Source organism: Coffea eugenioides, chromosome 1 (assembly GCF_003713205.1).
Source record: "Coffea eugenioides isolate CCC68of chromosome 1, Ceug_1.0, whole genome shotgun sequence".
Taxonomy (NCBI): domain Eukaryota; kingdom Viridiplantae; phylum Streptophyta; class Magnoliopsida; order Gentianales; family Rubiaceae; genus Coffea; species Coffea eugenioides.
The window spans coordinates 48,639,199-48,655,161 of NC_040035.1; the positions used below are offsets into that span (position 1 = coordinate 48,639,199).

General features: G+C 37.9%; 2 protein-coding genes across 2 annotated transcripts; one reads left to right on the forward strand and one right to left on the reverse strand.

Annotated features, from left to right (window-relative positions):
• Nucleotides 1–1,833: 1,833 nt before the first annotated feature.
• On the reverse strand, nucleotides 1,834–5,531 carry LOC113765182 (tetraspanin-18-like). Its single transcript, XM_027309306.1, has 6 exons — nucleotides 5,186–5,531; nucleotides 4,765–4,864; nucleotides 4,029–4,109; nucleotides 3,842–3,946; nucleotides 2,845–3,045; nucleotides 1,834–2,168 (listed from the first exon to the last, which is right to left on the reverse strand). The coding sequence occupies exons 1-6, from the start codon at nucleotides 5,497–5,499 to the stop codon at nucleotides 2,091–2,093; spliced, it is 879 nt and encodes a 292-aa protein (XP_027165107.1). The 5' UTR covers nucleotides 5,500–5,531; the 3' UTR covers nucleotides 1,834–2,090.
• Nucleotides 5,532–12,660: 7,129 nt separating this feature from the next.
• On the forward strand, nucleotides 12,661–15,110 carry LOC113749631 (GDSL esterase/lipase At4g28780). Its single transcript, XM_027293476.1, has 5 exons — nucleotides 12,661–13,064; nucleotides 13,176–13,303; nucleotides 13,702–13,944; nucleotides 14,242–14,494; nucleotides 14,673–15,110. The coding sequence occupies exons 1-5, from the start codon at nucleotides 12,815–12,817 to the stop codon at nucleotides 14,903–14,905; spliced, it is 1,107 nt and encodes a 368-aa protein (XP_027149277.1). The 5' UTR covers nucleotides 12,661–12,814; the 3' UTR covers nucleotides 14,906–15,110.
• The last annotated feature ends 853 nt before the right edge of the window (nucleotides 15,111–15,963 follow it).

Here is a 15,963-nt window from a genome sequence, read left to right on the forward strand (position 1 = left end):
TTTTCTTTCTTTATAGGAATAGGAGGAGCCCTGTCAGCTATATTGCTGAGTTTTGGTAGTTGTCATTGGCCGGTAATTAGTGCCCCTTCTTTTTGAAAGTCTACCCGTTTGGGCATTTCGGATCGCATTATTGGGCGTCGGCCACAGTCGCTGTGAGTGACATCTACAGTAACTCGATTAACGTCCATGTTTATGGACAGAATTTAAGATTAGACTCGTCAGCAACTTCGAAAGCTTGAGGATCGCAGAGGTTGAATATCCTCCTGAACTCTTTTTTTTTTTAACTATCTTAGGACGGGCAGAACTAGGGGGAGGGGACTGAACATTTGGATATTAAAAGACCGGTTGCTTATTTTTATAAACTATGGAGCTTAAACAAAAGAAAAAAGAAATGCCTTTTTGTCATCTCAGTATCTTTTATGCCCATGTGCTATTGTGTTGCGGGAACGATAAAGAGGAATTCTCGAGAAATGGGATTGATAAGATACCACTTTGTAAGGAGCTCCACCTGGACAGTTCGTTTGGTCACGGAAGCTCCTCAGCGACCGTTGTCCATCTCTCCCACCAGGGATCGAGTTCTAGGGTTAACGTGTTCGAGAGGAAGGAACTCTTCTTTCGGATCGAGGATTAGTCGGGTTCGATTTACCCGGTGATCCAGATACCTCCTCCGTCTCAAAAAAAAAAAAAAAGGATACCACCTTGTAAGGGGAGCTATTTAACGGTCTTAAATTTTGTTGAGTGGATATCAGGGCACTGACCACAACTTTAGAGAGATTCGCAAAGTATAGTGTGCCTGAATTGGCATGTGAGCCAGAAATATTTAGAAAATTGCTGTTGTAAAGGAGGATTCTCTTTTCACTTTCGGTTTAGCCTGCAACAGCTAAATGAGAAAGACACGAGTAATCTATCTCATAACAGATGGGAGATAAAATCAATCACTTGAAAAAAAGAAGTTCAGGTCATTCATACCCAAACACTAAAGACGAGCTAGACAGTCACATGGCGATTTCGAATAAAACTATTTGCATCTGTTTCCATCCCTCGTCTTGTTCTTGTGGTGATGCTGATGCAATCTTCAGACATGAATTCTTCCTGTTAGGACCAGTGACGAGTAACCCACAAATACCACCACCTTCATGGGACCAACAGAGGCGCCCATCGTAGAACTGATTTCCATATAAGCCAAATGCAATTATTTTCTCAATTCAAGTTGGACTTGGATGTTGGCAATTAAGTATGATTTGCGCAAAATTGGCCGGGTCCGTGTCAGCCATGCTCTGCAAGTTCTCTCAACTCCCGCGCCCACAAAGTGACTACTTTTCTTTTTGTGGATGGTGGTAACCTTGGACCTCCCCAGAAAGGATAAAAAGCAGTAACCCTTTTCGTATCTTAAGATGATAAAGTCAACAATCGGTTACTGTACTACACCTGCAAGTGTAACCAGACAAATCAAATCATAACCGCGCTGCGCTAGGAAATGCATACACTATAGAGTCATTCCAGCCTCAATAAAAGGACTCGTCTAATCAATAATGCCCATTAAGTGGAGCCCCAAGTATTCTCTTGCAAAAGCGTAGTTCTCAATGCGATTGAAAAATAAATGCAATCGGGTGCACTACAGGTGGAAGTATGTAGGTGTTAACCAGTGGACGCTAGTCGGGGAAAAAAAAAATTTTCGTTTTAAACTTTTTGGTATTGGCAAGCTTTCAACAAACACACTGCAACATAGTACATTGAAATCCAGCCTCCCAGCAAACAAGAGGCCTTTAATTGCCCTCCGATGGCCACCAGCCCAGTAAGCTCAGATTTTCAATTTGCGAACAACTATCCAAATTAACATTTGATCACACGAGCCAGAAAGAGTTTTATCACTCAACAACAAGCCAAACATTTCATTCCTTTATTACAAAGTCATTCACATCTTACCCTATACCTCAAGTAGTGTGGAACAAGAAAGCTTTTGAGAAATTCTGTACATTGCAATTGAGAATGGAAAGAATAAAGAATTACGAAGCCAATCATCGGAAGATATACACGAGACAATGGCTACTTTCTCCCGTAAGTCATGGGATTGATTGCCATTCCGATCTTCAGTTCCTAGGATTCTGCTCTACAGAAGAATTTTGATCCACTATATTCTGCTTATCATCACCACCATTCAACCCATACTACGGGACAATCAAAAAGATAATATAGACGCATATCAGAACTATGAGTTAATTATCAAAAAGACATGTTCCACAGGAAAGTAAAACAGAGATAGACTTATTACTACTCAAGAACATGTAACCATATTGCATAAAGAACAATAGCTCCCTATCTTTCCTGCCTTGCCCTTTCCAAACTGTGACACCTACATCCCCTAGAACTTGCTTTTGCTGTCCCCCTCACTGATCTTCTTTCCCTTGAACTCACCGAGAACTTAAAAGTTGCATTGGCAAATGTGGGTATCTTCATTTGTAAAAGATAAGACATATCCCAATTTTTCGGGTTAATTTCAGCTTATCTGGCACTGAATTAGATAGATATGTTGGCATATTGTCTATTTTGTTCCAAATTATTTTGTACTTGGCTTTTCATGTATTGAGTAATCTCAGTAGGGTTTCAAATGAGGATTGTCTTTTAGCTTGAATCAATATGAATTAAGAATCAAGTCGAAGAAAAGCTAAGGTCAAGTAGTTTTGTTTTGCAATTTCTCAAATTCAAGCTCAGTTCTGAGGAGAGGTTCAAGCTCAAGCTTCATGGTGTTTAGATGAACATACAAGTCTTACCTCAACTGAGTAAGAATGCACCATTAATATAGAAAGTGTACTGTAACTTCTACTGCATTATAAGAATACCAACCTTTTCTCTCATGCGTGAGCTCCAAATGTCGGAGTGGCTCCCTCTACCATCACTCCTGATCGAACCAGATGCTTGGCTGAGATGTGGATGCAGTAGTGGCTCCCAAGGTCTTTCTCTAATGTCATAAACTCTCTCATTGTCGAGGTCTTCTTTCTGATTTACCAAGGCTCTGAGGATTAGCGACAGCAGTAAGGACATCACCTGCAAAAACCAATAAAAATGATAAATCATTAAACATGCGATAAGAAACAATAAGAAAGGTGGTGAAACTAAGTATTTAAGTTAGATACTTTATTTACTGTCCACAATTTATCTTTTTATCATCGACCATTATATTCCTCGCATCTGTCTACCTATGCATCAAAGAAATGGGCTATAATTAAACTATATATTTTGCACTTAATGACCATTTTTGTCAATATTTTCGAACTATAAGTTTTGAAGATCTTCAATGTAAACGATCTTCATTAGTCAATAAAGTTGAATTATACTTGGTCAAAGTCATAAAGATGTAAACATCGTCAACAATTTATCCTTTCTCATTCATCTTTGCATCTGTCTACCTATGGCTATGATTAACCATATCTATCACACTTAAAGATCATTTTTGTCAAAACATTTCTGAACATTAGTGTTGAAGATCTTCAATTAAACAATCTTCATCAGTCAATGAAAGTTGAATTATACTGGGCATATATATGTATTTTGTGAAGAACAAGGCAACCAATTAATACTCAGAAGATGGTAAATCAGGTTATCAAGTAGATAGATGGGTTGCCCATGAAAACCTTATTCGAAAGAAAATCAAAACTAATGAAAAAGGTAGAAGTTTATATAATATGTGGAAATTAACTTGTCAAAAATGCACAACAACTAAGTTGTGGCCATGACAGTGGCACAAATATGACAGGAAAGAAAATTTTCCATGTTGTGTTAGGTAATACTACTTTCTGAGAGAAAGATAAGAAGTCAACAGCAAATGTGGAATGATATATGCCTGAATTATGACAACCGCAATGCCAACCCACTCGAAAACATCTCTATTTTCTTCAAGAAAGGTGCGCAAATGATCAAGTTCTCCAGTTGAATCAACTGGAAGATCCTGAAAAACCAACTTAATAGGTGAGAAACTTAAGTAAGGCCAAATCAAGAAAACAGAAAACTTTAGCTACAACAAAATTTACCGTCTCCCATTGGCGATCAATTGCAATGAATGTCACCAAACTGACTTCCAAGAGGATGAAGAATGTGCTTAATATAGCATACTATTAATTTTGGCTGGTTAAGGGGGGCATCAAGCAAAAATAAATAGATACAAAATGTCAGCTAATAAACTGAAATAACATAGAACAGAACAAACAAAAAAGATGAAAAAAAGAAAAAAAGCCAATTTCTTTTATTTGATTTGCTTGGAGATCCAAAGGCAAATGACATCTGCATCAAGCAAGAACTTAGAATCTGTGGATGTATCGCCTTCTAAATCCTTCCGAATTCAAAATCTTCATCTTTAATTTCACAATAAAGGTAGGGAAACAAAAGATTCTCTTTTAATTACAATTAATTTTGACTGTTAGGCCATTAGTCCACCCACGTAACAGTTATCTAATATGTCAGCAAATCCACTACCAAATACATAATAGGGTCATACTTGCAATACCTTTTGCCTTCCATTAAACTTACTCAATGTAATTAAATCTAACACACCAATCAAGAGAAACAAAAATATTAGTTAAATTCCATCATTTTTAGATGAAAATTATCAAAATTCTCTTGGTGCTAGAGCACACAAAAGCCATCCTGAATACAATCATAACGCCAAAGTGATATCTCCAAGTAAATTTCAATTCAATACCTCAGATAAGAGGCACGAAAGTATGCTGAGCAGATTAAAAGGGGGAAAGAGAGAGAGAGAAAGGATACAAAGCAAAGGCAACAACCATTAATAGCTTCAGCTGCAATGTGACCGATGCAAGTAATACAACACATCAGAATACCCACTCCCAGAAATGCATATATGAACCTGCCCAAAAACCAGATAAAAGATGAGCTCAAGTACATAAATCACATGACCACATTTGTAAATTCATAACAGCTCAAGCAATCACTCTCTATTTTCCCAACATTTGCAAACACACACACACCCCACCAACCCTCCCCCCCAAAAAAAAAACCAAAAAAAATTAACCATCATGTTAAAAGTCGAAACTGTCAAGTAACAATCCATTACTGAATTTCCTAAAAACAAATCTCAGTTTTTACAATTAGAAACAAAAACAAAATGTGGGACAACAAAATATTTCCCAAAAAAAAAAAGAAAGAAAGAAAAAGTGAAGTAGAGTACCAGGGTTTGGGAAGGGAGTTAGAATTGAATTGAAGCCCATTGAGGAGACCCGCATCCAAAACGACGTCGGCAGGAAAATGAAGATCGAGATTGTGGAGATTGTAGGAGAAGTGGGATGGAGATAAACCTGGATGAGAAGAATGAGGAGGAGGAGGAGGGGTTGAGGGGACAGAAGTGTGATGATGGTACCAATGATTAAGCATGAGGGATGCGTATATAATTATGGAGACTCCCAGGAATGTCTGCAAATAATTCAAGAATTTGAGGAGGACGGCCAGGAATGACTGACAACATGTTCGCTCCCCTCTTGCCATTTTTCCTGTGCTTGGAATTTGGTATGGTCGACGTTTTGTTTTGGTCGCTATCCGACTTCACATTTCTTGCCGATTTAAATTGGCCTAAACCCTAATGCTACAATTTTTAACTTTTAACTTATTTGCAGATTGCGTTCATCAGGATAATTTTCTGCGAAAATTTGCTATAATAAGAGGACTTTAGTTAATTAATACGAACTAGTAGCACTAGTATTTATCATCTAATACTACACTCTAATATTATACACCTCGGCACCGCAAGTAGTCCGACTAGTTCTGTAATCTGGTAGTTACTCGTATCTCCCGTGATCGATCTCCGTGTGCTACTTCACTGTATATCTTTGGAGCAAGACTCTATACAACCTTAGAAGATTAATTTAGGCAAAAGATTGGAATACTCCTGAGTAAAAAATATATATATTATACAGCTCACATCTAATTTCCTTCCCTATTTAACTGCACAAAATTCGAAGCAATTAACTCCCTAAGATATACAAAGAGAAAAGTGCAAAGAGTGTCAAATTGCATAACTTAAATCTTTTGAATCAGGCTTGTTGATAAGTACTCAGTTTTGAAAATGCATAATTATATTAAGTTACTTTAATTGACTTTGAATTTTTTTTAAAGACATTATTTAGTTATTTGAATCTATTTGAACTTCAATCAAAAAGTTTTGTTGGCTCAAAATTCAAAATAGTACTTGAATTAATGTGTAATTAATTTGATTTGCTCAAAAGTCAAAAGTACTTGAATTAATGTGAAGTATAATTAAAAGTTGTATAACTTAAACATTTTGAATCAGGCTTGTTGATAAGTATTTAGTTCTGAAAATCTATAATTATATAAAGTTACGCTTTGAATTCACTTCAATCAAAATTCAAATAATACTTCAATTAATGTGTATACTTACAAATTTATATACACCATTAGAAAAAGGAAGGTTCTCCATTCGGCTCAATTAAGCTTAATACTTTCGATTAACATGTATAATTACAAATTCATTAAAGTATATTAGAAAAATGAAGGTACTCCCGTTCGGCCCAATTGACCTTATTTATGGTTTGCACCTCTGCCGATCCCATGTGTCATCGTCCACAATCATATGTTTTGTGCGGACTCTGCAGCCCGCTTTCATTTATATACACCTAGATAGAACATTGGGCCTTGATGGGGCTCATGTAACCAAGGCCCAATGCCGGGTTTCCATTTCTAGCATCCAGTTTTTTTCCTTTTTTTTTAAGTGTTACTTTCTAGTAGTATTCAAGTAAAGGTACAAGTACCAGCACTTTTATTTTGCAATAGAAAAATAAAAAAGAGTAACAATTTGCAGTACAATGCTGTGTAGCATCAACGGGGCCCGGCAAGTTTGGTTTGAGGAGGAATGGGCATTAAGTCGCCGGAAAAGAAGGTTTATTAAATGGGATTTACCATTTCCTAGCCTAATTGTGGGGTATGCTTTCCCTCGGTCACCCATCAGCCCACAGTTGTTCTCCAATAACCCACATGTCCTTTTGACTCTAAGATACAAACTCTTTTTTATTTATTTTTTTGCTCCCCTTCTTCTTCCTCTTCCATCTAATAGGATCACCAATGGATGACTGAAGGTCAACCCTTAGCCACGAGAAAAATTTTCAGTTTATGTTCTCCCACAAGCGTTAAAGGAACTTGATTGTGGCTCCAAAGGATTTTTAAGTACCGAATAATGAGGAGAGAATTGGACTGAATGATAAGGCAGGATGAATTGTAAGAATTCAAAATTTTTCTTTAAAAAAAAAAGATAGTAACTAATAATGATATGCATCACTGCAATCACTTTCTATATGGATAGATGATTTGGCAATTAATTTCCTTTCTAATACTTACAAAGCAATAACGTGGCAATATTTTTATTGAACAAAAAAATTATTTTATTGAAATTTAAAATACCCATTTATTGTTTCCAAATTTACCATAAATACTTCGTATTAAGCCTCAGTTATGATTTGAAATTTACTAATTCCGTGATTAGTGCCCTGCAAATAACTTGACTGCCCTCTTCTCTTGCTCCACTAAGTGGCAAGGCCTCCGTCTCCCTTTGTTCACCTAAAGACGTTATTTTGATAGAAATATGTGTAACTAGAGCAGCAGTATGAGCCCCCGCGTGAATGGTCCAGCGGTAGTGCCTCTCATCGGTGACCCTTGAGGTCCCAAGTTCGAGTCTCCGCTCTGCTGGATTCCTCCACGCACTTATCGTGTTCGGGTCGGGTTGGGGCGCTGGGTCCGGGCCGCAGGGGATTAGTCGGACCCCGTAAGGATTGACCCGTACACCCCTGTATCAAAAAAAAAAAAAAAGAGAGCAGCAGCATGAGTGTGCTAGTGCACGCACGGCCTTTTGCTCCAGTTACACATTTTTTGTTATTATAAGAAAAACGTATTTTGGGGTGGGGTGGGGAAGGGATAAGATGGAGGCCTTGCCAATTTGTATAACAAAATAGAGGGAAGTAAAGTTATTAATAAGTTTGGAAACAATAAACGGCCGGCATTTTGAATGTCAATAAAATTACTTTTGTTGAATAAAATATTGTTAAATCACCAGCACTCTGCAAGGATTAGAAAAGGAAACTAATTGCCAGATCATTAATCTATGTTAGAAGTGATATTGCGGTGACGAGAAAAGGAGTGATGTTACTCTCTTAAGGCATCTAATCCATTGCCCACACGGACATATACATGTTTTTGCCATCAAGTAGTTAGTTATTCATGAAGCTCATTTGACTTCCTGTGAAATGTTGATTAACCACATTTTATTTACCATCATCATTCATGATTCAACCTGCGGTCCTGCGCTTAAACGATGAGACAGAAAGAGAAAATGTTCAGGTTTTATAGTTCTGAGACCGTATATGATATGACTTGGGATGAATCCTATGCGCGAGACAGTTACAAATAATAACATCAGGGAGGGCATCATGCATACTGTTGTCGTACTACAGCATAATTTTTTTTGTAAGGTTGAGAAGTTGACAAATCTAATACTCTGTACCAGTAAATGCAGTTAGCTAGCCTACCATGCATGTATACGCGATTGTGGCAGCGGCGTGGTGCAGACTCTGCAGAGAAGGAGAAGAAGCAGGAGGAGAAAGGATATCGGGGAGAAGCCAAGGAGAGGATCAAACTACAACTAGTTTTAGTACTGGCATGCATCTGAAACCCATTAATTATCGGTGAGACCAGATGTCAAATATTAGGAACAGTGAAAGGTGCTGCTGCATTTAGTAGTTAGCACTGCATGCACACGTAGAAAAACTACACCCTTGCATTTATCGCTCATTCAGACGATTGATAGCCCCCGGCCACCACATGATTCGTCAGATTAATGAACATATTCATTCATTGGTTTGTGAATTGTTAGGACTGCTGCTACTCTAATGCTTTTTCTTTTGTCATGGTCAATATGCACGCAAATTTGTGTAAAACTCTGTGCTATTATACGGGAGATGTTGATCACTAATTCCACAGTAGCAAGTCCATCCCTCGTGCATGTCTGACTGCGTTTTTTGGAGTGTAATCGAAGGTTATTTAACTCCTTTCGATCCTTCCAATAAATTTGCTAGTTTCGTCTCATTTCCATTTTTTTTTAATATAAAACCAATTATAACAGTGTTGTACTATAAAAAAAAAAATTTCATGATGGCTTGTTAACCAGCTACAGTGTAACCTTGAGTTGTACATGCATGGACAATTATATATATATATATATATATATCGCCTTCGTTGTTCTTGTTCTTATACGTGTGGCAGATTCACAATTGGGAGGGAGAACTTAGGCACAGCTAGTTTCAACTCCCATCGGATAGGATCGGAGTGAATCAATTCGAAGTAGAGATATAATATCTGAAAGGGAAAAAGTTAAAAAAGAAAAATGAAAGAAGAAACCAATAAGTGCAAAGCAAAAACCACAAGAAGGAACCAACTTCCACCGAAAGAAATCTGCCGCTTTCTTGCTTGTTTCATGTGTTTGGTGAGCAGGATTTGACTTTTTTCAAAGCATTTATTGTCATTCATTGATTGCTTCGAGTTGCCATTCTTTTTTTTTGGTTTGGTGTATATCCTGAATAGTTCTCATCACTGTCATCTTTGGTTACTGTTGTGCATTTATCCATTCATTTTACTCAAGATTGGCTCAGAAAAGCAACAATTTGAGAGAGATGAAGGAAATACCTTGACGTTCGGTCCGAACAAAGACATCGAATGTATTAATTAGGGATGTACGCGAGCTACTCGCGACCTTGGTCAATGGCTTGGCTTGAACTCGATCAAATCGAGTTCGAGCCGAGTCTCTAGTTATTTGAGTACACATTCGAGTCGAGTTCGAGTCAGAATGTTGCAACTCGTGGCTCGACGAGCCATATAATTTAAATAATATATATAGTTTAAACAATATATATGTATTATAATTATAAAATGACTGTTATGTGTATAATTTATACTGAATTTACAAGTAAGGTATCGAGTCAAAAAGCTTGATTACTCGACTCGATAAAACTTGACTAAAGGTCGAGCCTTATCGAATCGAGTCTCGAATTTTTAAAGATTTCCTCAAATCAAATTCGAGTTTGAGGTTTTTCGACTCGATCGAGCTCGAGTCGAGCTCGAGCCAAGTTATTTATAGGTCCCATACTCGAGCTCGACTCGGCTCGATTACATACCTAGTATTAATTACGCTTTTCCTGACAATTAATAATCCTCAAGTCGACATGTGCATCATAAACATGCTACAGTTTTGAGCTCATTGTGATTTTCAGTTCGTGATTAAATTTAGCTATTTCGGATAATGACTGACGTAACTACTAGGGACAAAATGGTGTCTCTGTTTTTTGATAATTGGCTAGAAACTTGTCTGAATTATGGCAAATCCGGACCCAAGCAATAGAATAATGACGTAGTGTCGTTCATGCATTAATACGTTGTTGTTTAGACTCTAGACGATTATTAGTAGTGAATGGTGCAAATCTATTGATTTGGACTCTCTCCGGCCCTTCATGGCCAGCTAATTGTAATGAGTGTTTTTTTTTTTTTTTTTTGGGGGATGTGAATGCAATACGATGAGAATTTCCACATGAATTCATAGTTATACAAGGGAAAAAGAAGACTTTTTAAATCATTAGAATTGACCTAGTAGATAGAAAAGGGCTCTCAGAGCTTCAAATCCTGATAATTAGGAGGGGAGGGAACGGTGCAGAGAGGGGTGGAAGGATTAAAAGGACGAGAAAAGACTTTTTCTTTTTTTGAAGTTTTGGACGGGGGTTAGTTTGGAAGAGTCTTTTTTATGAAGGTTGAATTAGTCTTATTATTCGCTCTTCATTTGAAATTTACTAGTTTCATGCATGGATACCAGCAAGACTGAAAAAGACTTTGAACGTCCGCTTGCCCTCCATTGATCCATTTTTGCAAATGAATGAGGCTAGATAGCGGAACTGGAACAGATCTTAAGGGAAAAAAAAACCTCATGAAGGAGAAATAGCAAAAGTGAGACAGAACATTTGTTTATGGTCTTTTTGAATAGTGAGATAGTAGTTGATAAAAATCTCCAATTAGTATTTTTTTTCTTTTTTTTTTTAAGCATATAAGTAGGAGAGTTTGAATAGTGAGCATAGTATTATTCTATTCTAGATTGTTTGGATTATTTGGAAAGTATTTGAATTTGTAATTCATCAATTATTTGAATACATGTAAATATTAAAATATTTATTTTGATGAATTATAAATCCAAATAATTCTCAATTAATCCAAACAACTTAGAAAGATATCAAAAGATTGAAAACCTATTGTCAAATCCCTCATTCCAAATGAAGGCGAATCCTAATTCTTCATCATCAATTTTTTAGTCAAACATTTAAAATCCCTCATTCCAAATGAAGGCGAATCCTAATTCTTCATCATCAATTTTTTAGTCAAACATTTAATTGCTCTTAACCTCTTTTTTTTTTTTTTTAAAAAAAGGAAAAGAATGCTATGCCCTTTGTTTCGATTGTGAATTTTCATAAAAAAAAAACTCTCGATACATTTTTTAATTATTCTTTTATCTCACATGCATCATATTGCTATGTTACTCTAAAAACATACAATGCAAACAAACTGTTTTGTTTTGTGATGTTCTCAACGTACCAAAGAGAAGAAAACAATCATATTAACCCACTTTTTTCTTTCCCTTTCTCTCTATTTTTTTTGTTGTCCATAAGTTTTGGGCTTACGTTAACGCATTCTTGATCATTCATTCTTGTTGATTGACAGCATATGAGCATCATGGGAGTAGCATATATAGATTGTATACAGGGTCATATTAATGCACGTCGGTTGTTACTTATACAGCTCTTGGCATGCAATCATTGAAGTTGATTGAGGATTCTGAGTTCATTTGATCCCGACATCGTTGCGAGTGAGTATTCTAAACACATGGGTCAGTTGACGCTTTGCTGACAGCCTAAATTGCCCGTCCCCCTCACTTCTCAACCGTATTTCATTATACTACGAACTACCAAGAGTGAGCTATGCCTATGCGTACTCCACTTATCTTTTGCATTGATGGATTGGGGCATAACCAATTTAGTTGCAGCTGCAAAGTGGACTAAATTTGTGTTTGAGCAGCTACCCCCACGGCTGGTAAAGATATCGATTGTGTTTGAGCAGCTTTGGTTTGGAACGTATAAGACATAACGACTGCTTTGATTGCTGCTGCTGTCACCTTCCAAATTATATTTATATCCAGGAAGGTAATATATATATATATATATATATATATACACCAGAAAAGGAACAAGACACAACATCCCCTGAATTTATGCATGAGAATTACCAACTAAAGAGGAGGTTGGCGGAATATTGCAGGCTGAAGAATTTACAGTAGCTAGTATATATGTGAAATGCATCTTGTCGAATTTAACGAAAGAAGCAATGACGAGCAATATTTACTAAGCAACTAGAAAAGCTACGTAGTAGCAAATAGCAACTTGTTAGCTTCAGCACCTTATCTTTATACAAGTCCTGGTATTTTAGGCTGGACCGTGCCCTTTGTTTAGTCGGCCCCAGTTTTACTCGTTCACATGCCACTAGAAGAGACCGGCCATTTATTGGGGTTTCAACAAACTAATCTGATTTGGTTTGCAAATGCAAAACCAGTGTATAAAACCATCCCTAGCAAGCTACTTTCTTCTCATCTTTCCATGAACTTGTTAAAGAGTCTTTAAGGCTCCAAAGATTTGAGAGAGAGTTTTGGTTTTGAAGAATCCCCAGGCCCGCATTCTAGTATTATATACAACTTATATATTTTGCAGAAATGCGCAGCCAAGTTTCTGCTAATATTGTTGCTAGCTCTGCGGCCATTGTTGTAGCAGTGGTCTTGTTACTACCTCAGGCTGAGGCTGCTCGTGCTTTCTTTGTGTTTGGTGATTCACTGGTGGACAATGGTAACAACAACTATTTACTCACCACGGCGCGGGCGGATTCTCCACCCTATGGCATTGACTACCCAACTCATCGCCCCACTGGCCGATTTTCCAATGGCTACAACATCCCTGATCTTATTAGTAAGTTCGTTATATATACCATGCAATCAATATTCCCTCATTTTATTTTCATTTTCCGTGACTGTTCGTTTGCTGGACCCGATGATATTTTGCATCAATTCATGAACATAGGCCAAGCGCTTGGGGCTGAGTCAACCTTGCCGTACTTAAGTCCTGAGCTCAACGGAGAGAAGCTGTTAGTAGGTGCAAATTTCGCTTCTGCTGGAATCGGAATCCTTAACGATACAGGGATTCAATTTGTAAGTTCTGATCTTCGATCATGCACTGCCATTTTCCTGAGCTGTTGATCAGCTGTAAAAATGGGGGAAAGGAAAAAAAAAAAAAAAAACCAACCAACTTCAACTGTACTAGTATACGATATCCTTTGTTTTGTTCCCCACTTTCCCAGGTAGCTTAATTTGGTTGTGTACTTTTCACCTCTGGGATATCTGAGTTGGTTGGATTTTTAATGCAATTACGTACCAGTACCACTGAAGTCATAATCCTTCTTGCTTTACGTGTCCAGTTAGTAGCATATACACACAGCCCCATATTTATTTGCTCTAGTGAAAGACACAACAACTGGATCCGGGGCTGTTCTTCCACAGCCATATGTAATTTTTGGGGTTTAATTGGTTTTTGTGGATTTGGGCATTAGGCAAACATAATAAGAATTGCCCAACAATTGGAGCTGTTCGCTCGGTACCAGCAGCGACTTGGTGCACTAATTGGGGCGGACCAGGCAGAGCAGCGGGTGAACCAAGCGCTGGTTCTCATCACACTTGGTGGAAATGACTACGTTAATAACTATTTTCTGACGCCATTGTCTGCCAGAAGACTTCAATACAACATCCAAGATTATTCCGTTTTCCTCATCTCCGAATACCGCAAAATTCTACTGGTAATTTATCCTTTTTTTTTTTTCCTGGCGCTGTCTGCATTCTTCCACCGCCAGAAGGAACTTAGCAAAACTAATCAGACAACACAGATTTTTAGCCAAGGCTTGTTTTCAATAATCGGACATGACAAAATGGTAAATGGATAATGCATCGCGCGCTGACTTCTGGTGCATTTGGTATTACGTGTCAACCTGTGTAACTCATAACAGTATATAATTCTAGTTAATATTTGGTCATCATCAAATTAATTACTTGGCTTGTTCATTGCTCCCTCGAAAAAAAAATAATAATTTGTGCAGAGACTGTACGAATTAGGAGCAAGAAGGGTGCTGGTGACAGGAACTGGGCCCATAGGTTGCGTTCCAGGGGAACTGGCTACAAGGAGTAGAAATGGGGAATGTGCAGAGGAGCCTCAACAAGCAGCTGCCACCTTCAACCCGCTCCTCATTCAAATGATTCAAGGTCTCAACCAAGATCTGGGATCAAACGTGTTTGTCGCCGTCAATGCAATGCAAATGCAGAATGACTTCATCACCAATCCCCGGGCTTTTGGTTTGTTCTAAACTAGCACTAATATGATAAACCAATTCTTTGCATGCCTCCTGCCTCTTGCAAGAAGCCTTGAATGAAGTCAGGGCAGCGATCAAAAGGGTCTTTACAATATATATATATATAATTTTCTAATACTGCGTGCTGACAATAAAATTTTCTGGTTGGAAAACTGTAACAGGTTTTGTCACGTCTAAGGTAGCATGTTGTGGACAAGGAGCATTCAATGGAGTTGGACTCTGCACTGCCGCATCAAATCTATGCCCGGACAGAAATGTGTATGCGTTTTGGGATCCTTTTCACCCATCGGAGCGGGCAAATAAGATTATTGTCCAAACCATCCTCACCGGATCCGACAAATACATGACTCCCATGAACCTCAGCACTATCATGGCCCTGGATTCAAAGATTTAGTAATTCTACAATCTTTGATCGAGTCGCGTGTTGTACTAGTCCCAGATGTACTAATTACTTCTACTACTTTTTGTTTTTTTTTTTTAAGTGCTCGTCTGCTGCTTGCTTTTGCGTTACCATAATTTATTGCATTTTCTTCTAGTGAGAATATTGTAGCATTTCCTTTCTCATTCTATGATTGCATCAAAAGATTTGAACCGCTTCATTCTACATCAAGTTCAATGCCGCAAATCCCTTCCTGTTTTTTTGGTCTTTAATACTTGACCATCCCGACGGCCAAGCCCCACGACTTGGCAATAAAAATTTTCCAGGTAGAAAAAAGAAAGGTTGATCCTTAATTTTGCTAGAGAATAAAACTAATCCGTCATGTCTCTTTGAGGTCAATCCATGTCCACAACACGCTGGATGGTTCTCACATCATTGAATCAAAAAGACCAGTCCATAATAAGAGGCCCAAGTAGAACGTCGGAGGCCAATGTGTTGACGCTTCTCTGGTCCATGTGGCAGTGGGGCAATGGGTAGTAGGACTTGAGAAAGGGTGAATCCCAGAAAACATCATTAAGTAGTAGTAATTAACAACCTGTGATGCTCCAGTTTAACCTTTCATTTGCTCACCGACTTAATTGCCAACCTGTAAAGCTCAATCACTTCTTGGTTTATTATTATTATTGTTTTGGTCCCCTCTGGGACCCAACTGGATCAGCTGAAGCTAAAGCTGATTACTTTATTATTTTGTAGTGATTCTAAGGATTCGTCCAACTGGGGTTTGGTGGCGTGGCTTCGTCGCCAACTGGGATTAGTCTTCTTCTTCTTAATGGGTTTTTATCAAACGTCAATCATAATAACTATAATGTAATCATACCTCGTTACGTCTTCAGAAACTCAAGGCACCGGTGGAAATGGAACTTTGATTTAACAAACAAAATATGATGGCGCTCAGCAGAAAGACAGGAGAACAACTGATAATTTTGATTCCTAATTAGGTAGAACTTGTTGTCGTGGAAAAACGTTGCGTCCATCATTTTGGTCTGGTGAGCCCAACCGAAACGGTACATGAT

Bases quoted from the DNA above. Each gene is read 5' to 3' on its own strand.
- LOC113749631 (XM_027293476.1), top strand. From the start codon at position 12,815: ATGCGCAGCCAAGTTTCTGCTAATATTGTTGCTAGCTCTGCGGCCATT. The intron at 13,304-13,701 runs GTAAGTTCTGAT...TTTGGGCATTAG, and splicing joins ACGATACAGGGATTCAATTT to GCAAACATAATAAGAATTGC. The intron at 13,945-14,241 runs GTAATTTATCCT...TAATTTGTGCAG, and splicing joins AATACCGCAAAATTCTACTG to AGACTGTACGAATTAGGAGC.
- LOC113765182 (XM_027309306.1), bottom strand. From the start codon at position 5,499: ATGGCAAGAGGGGAGCGAACATGTTGTCAGTCATTCCTGGCCGTCCTC. The intron at 3,947-4,028 runs GTAAATTTTGTT...TTGGTTTTTCAG, and splicing joins TTGATCGCCAATGGGAGACG to GATCTTCCAGTTGATTCAAC. The intron at 3,046-3,841 runs GCATATATCATT...TGGTTTTTGCAG, and splicing joins TTGCGGTTGTCATAATTCAG to GTGATGTCCTTACTGCTGTC.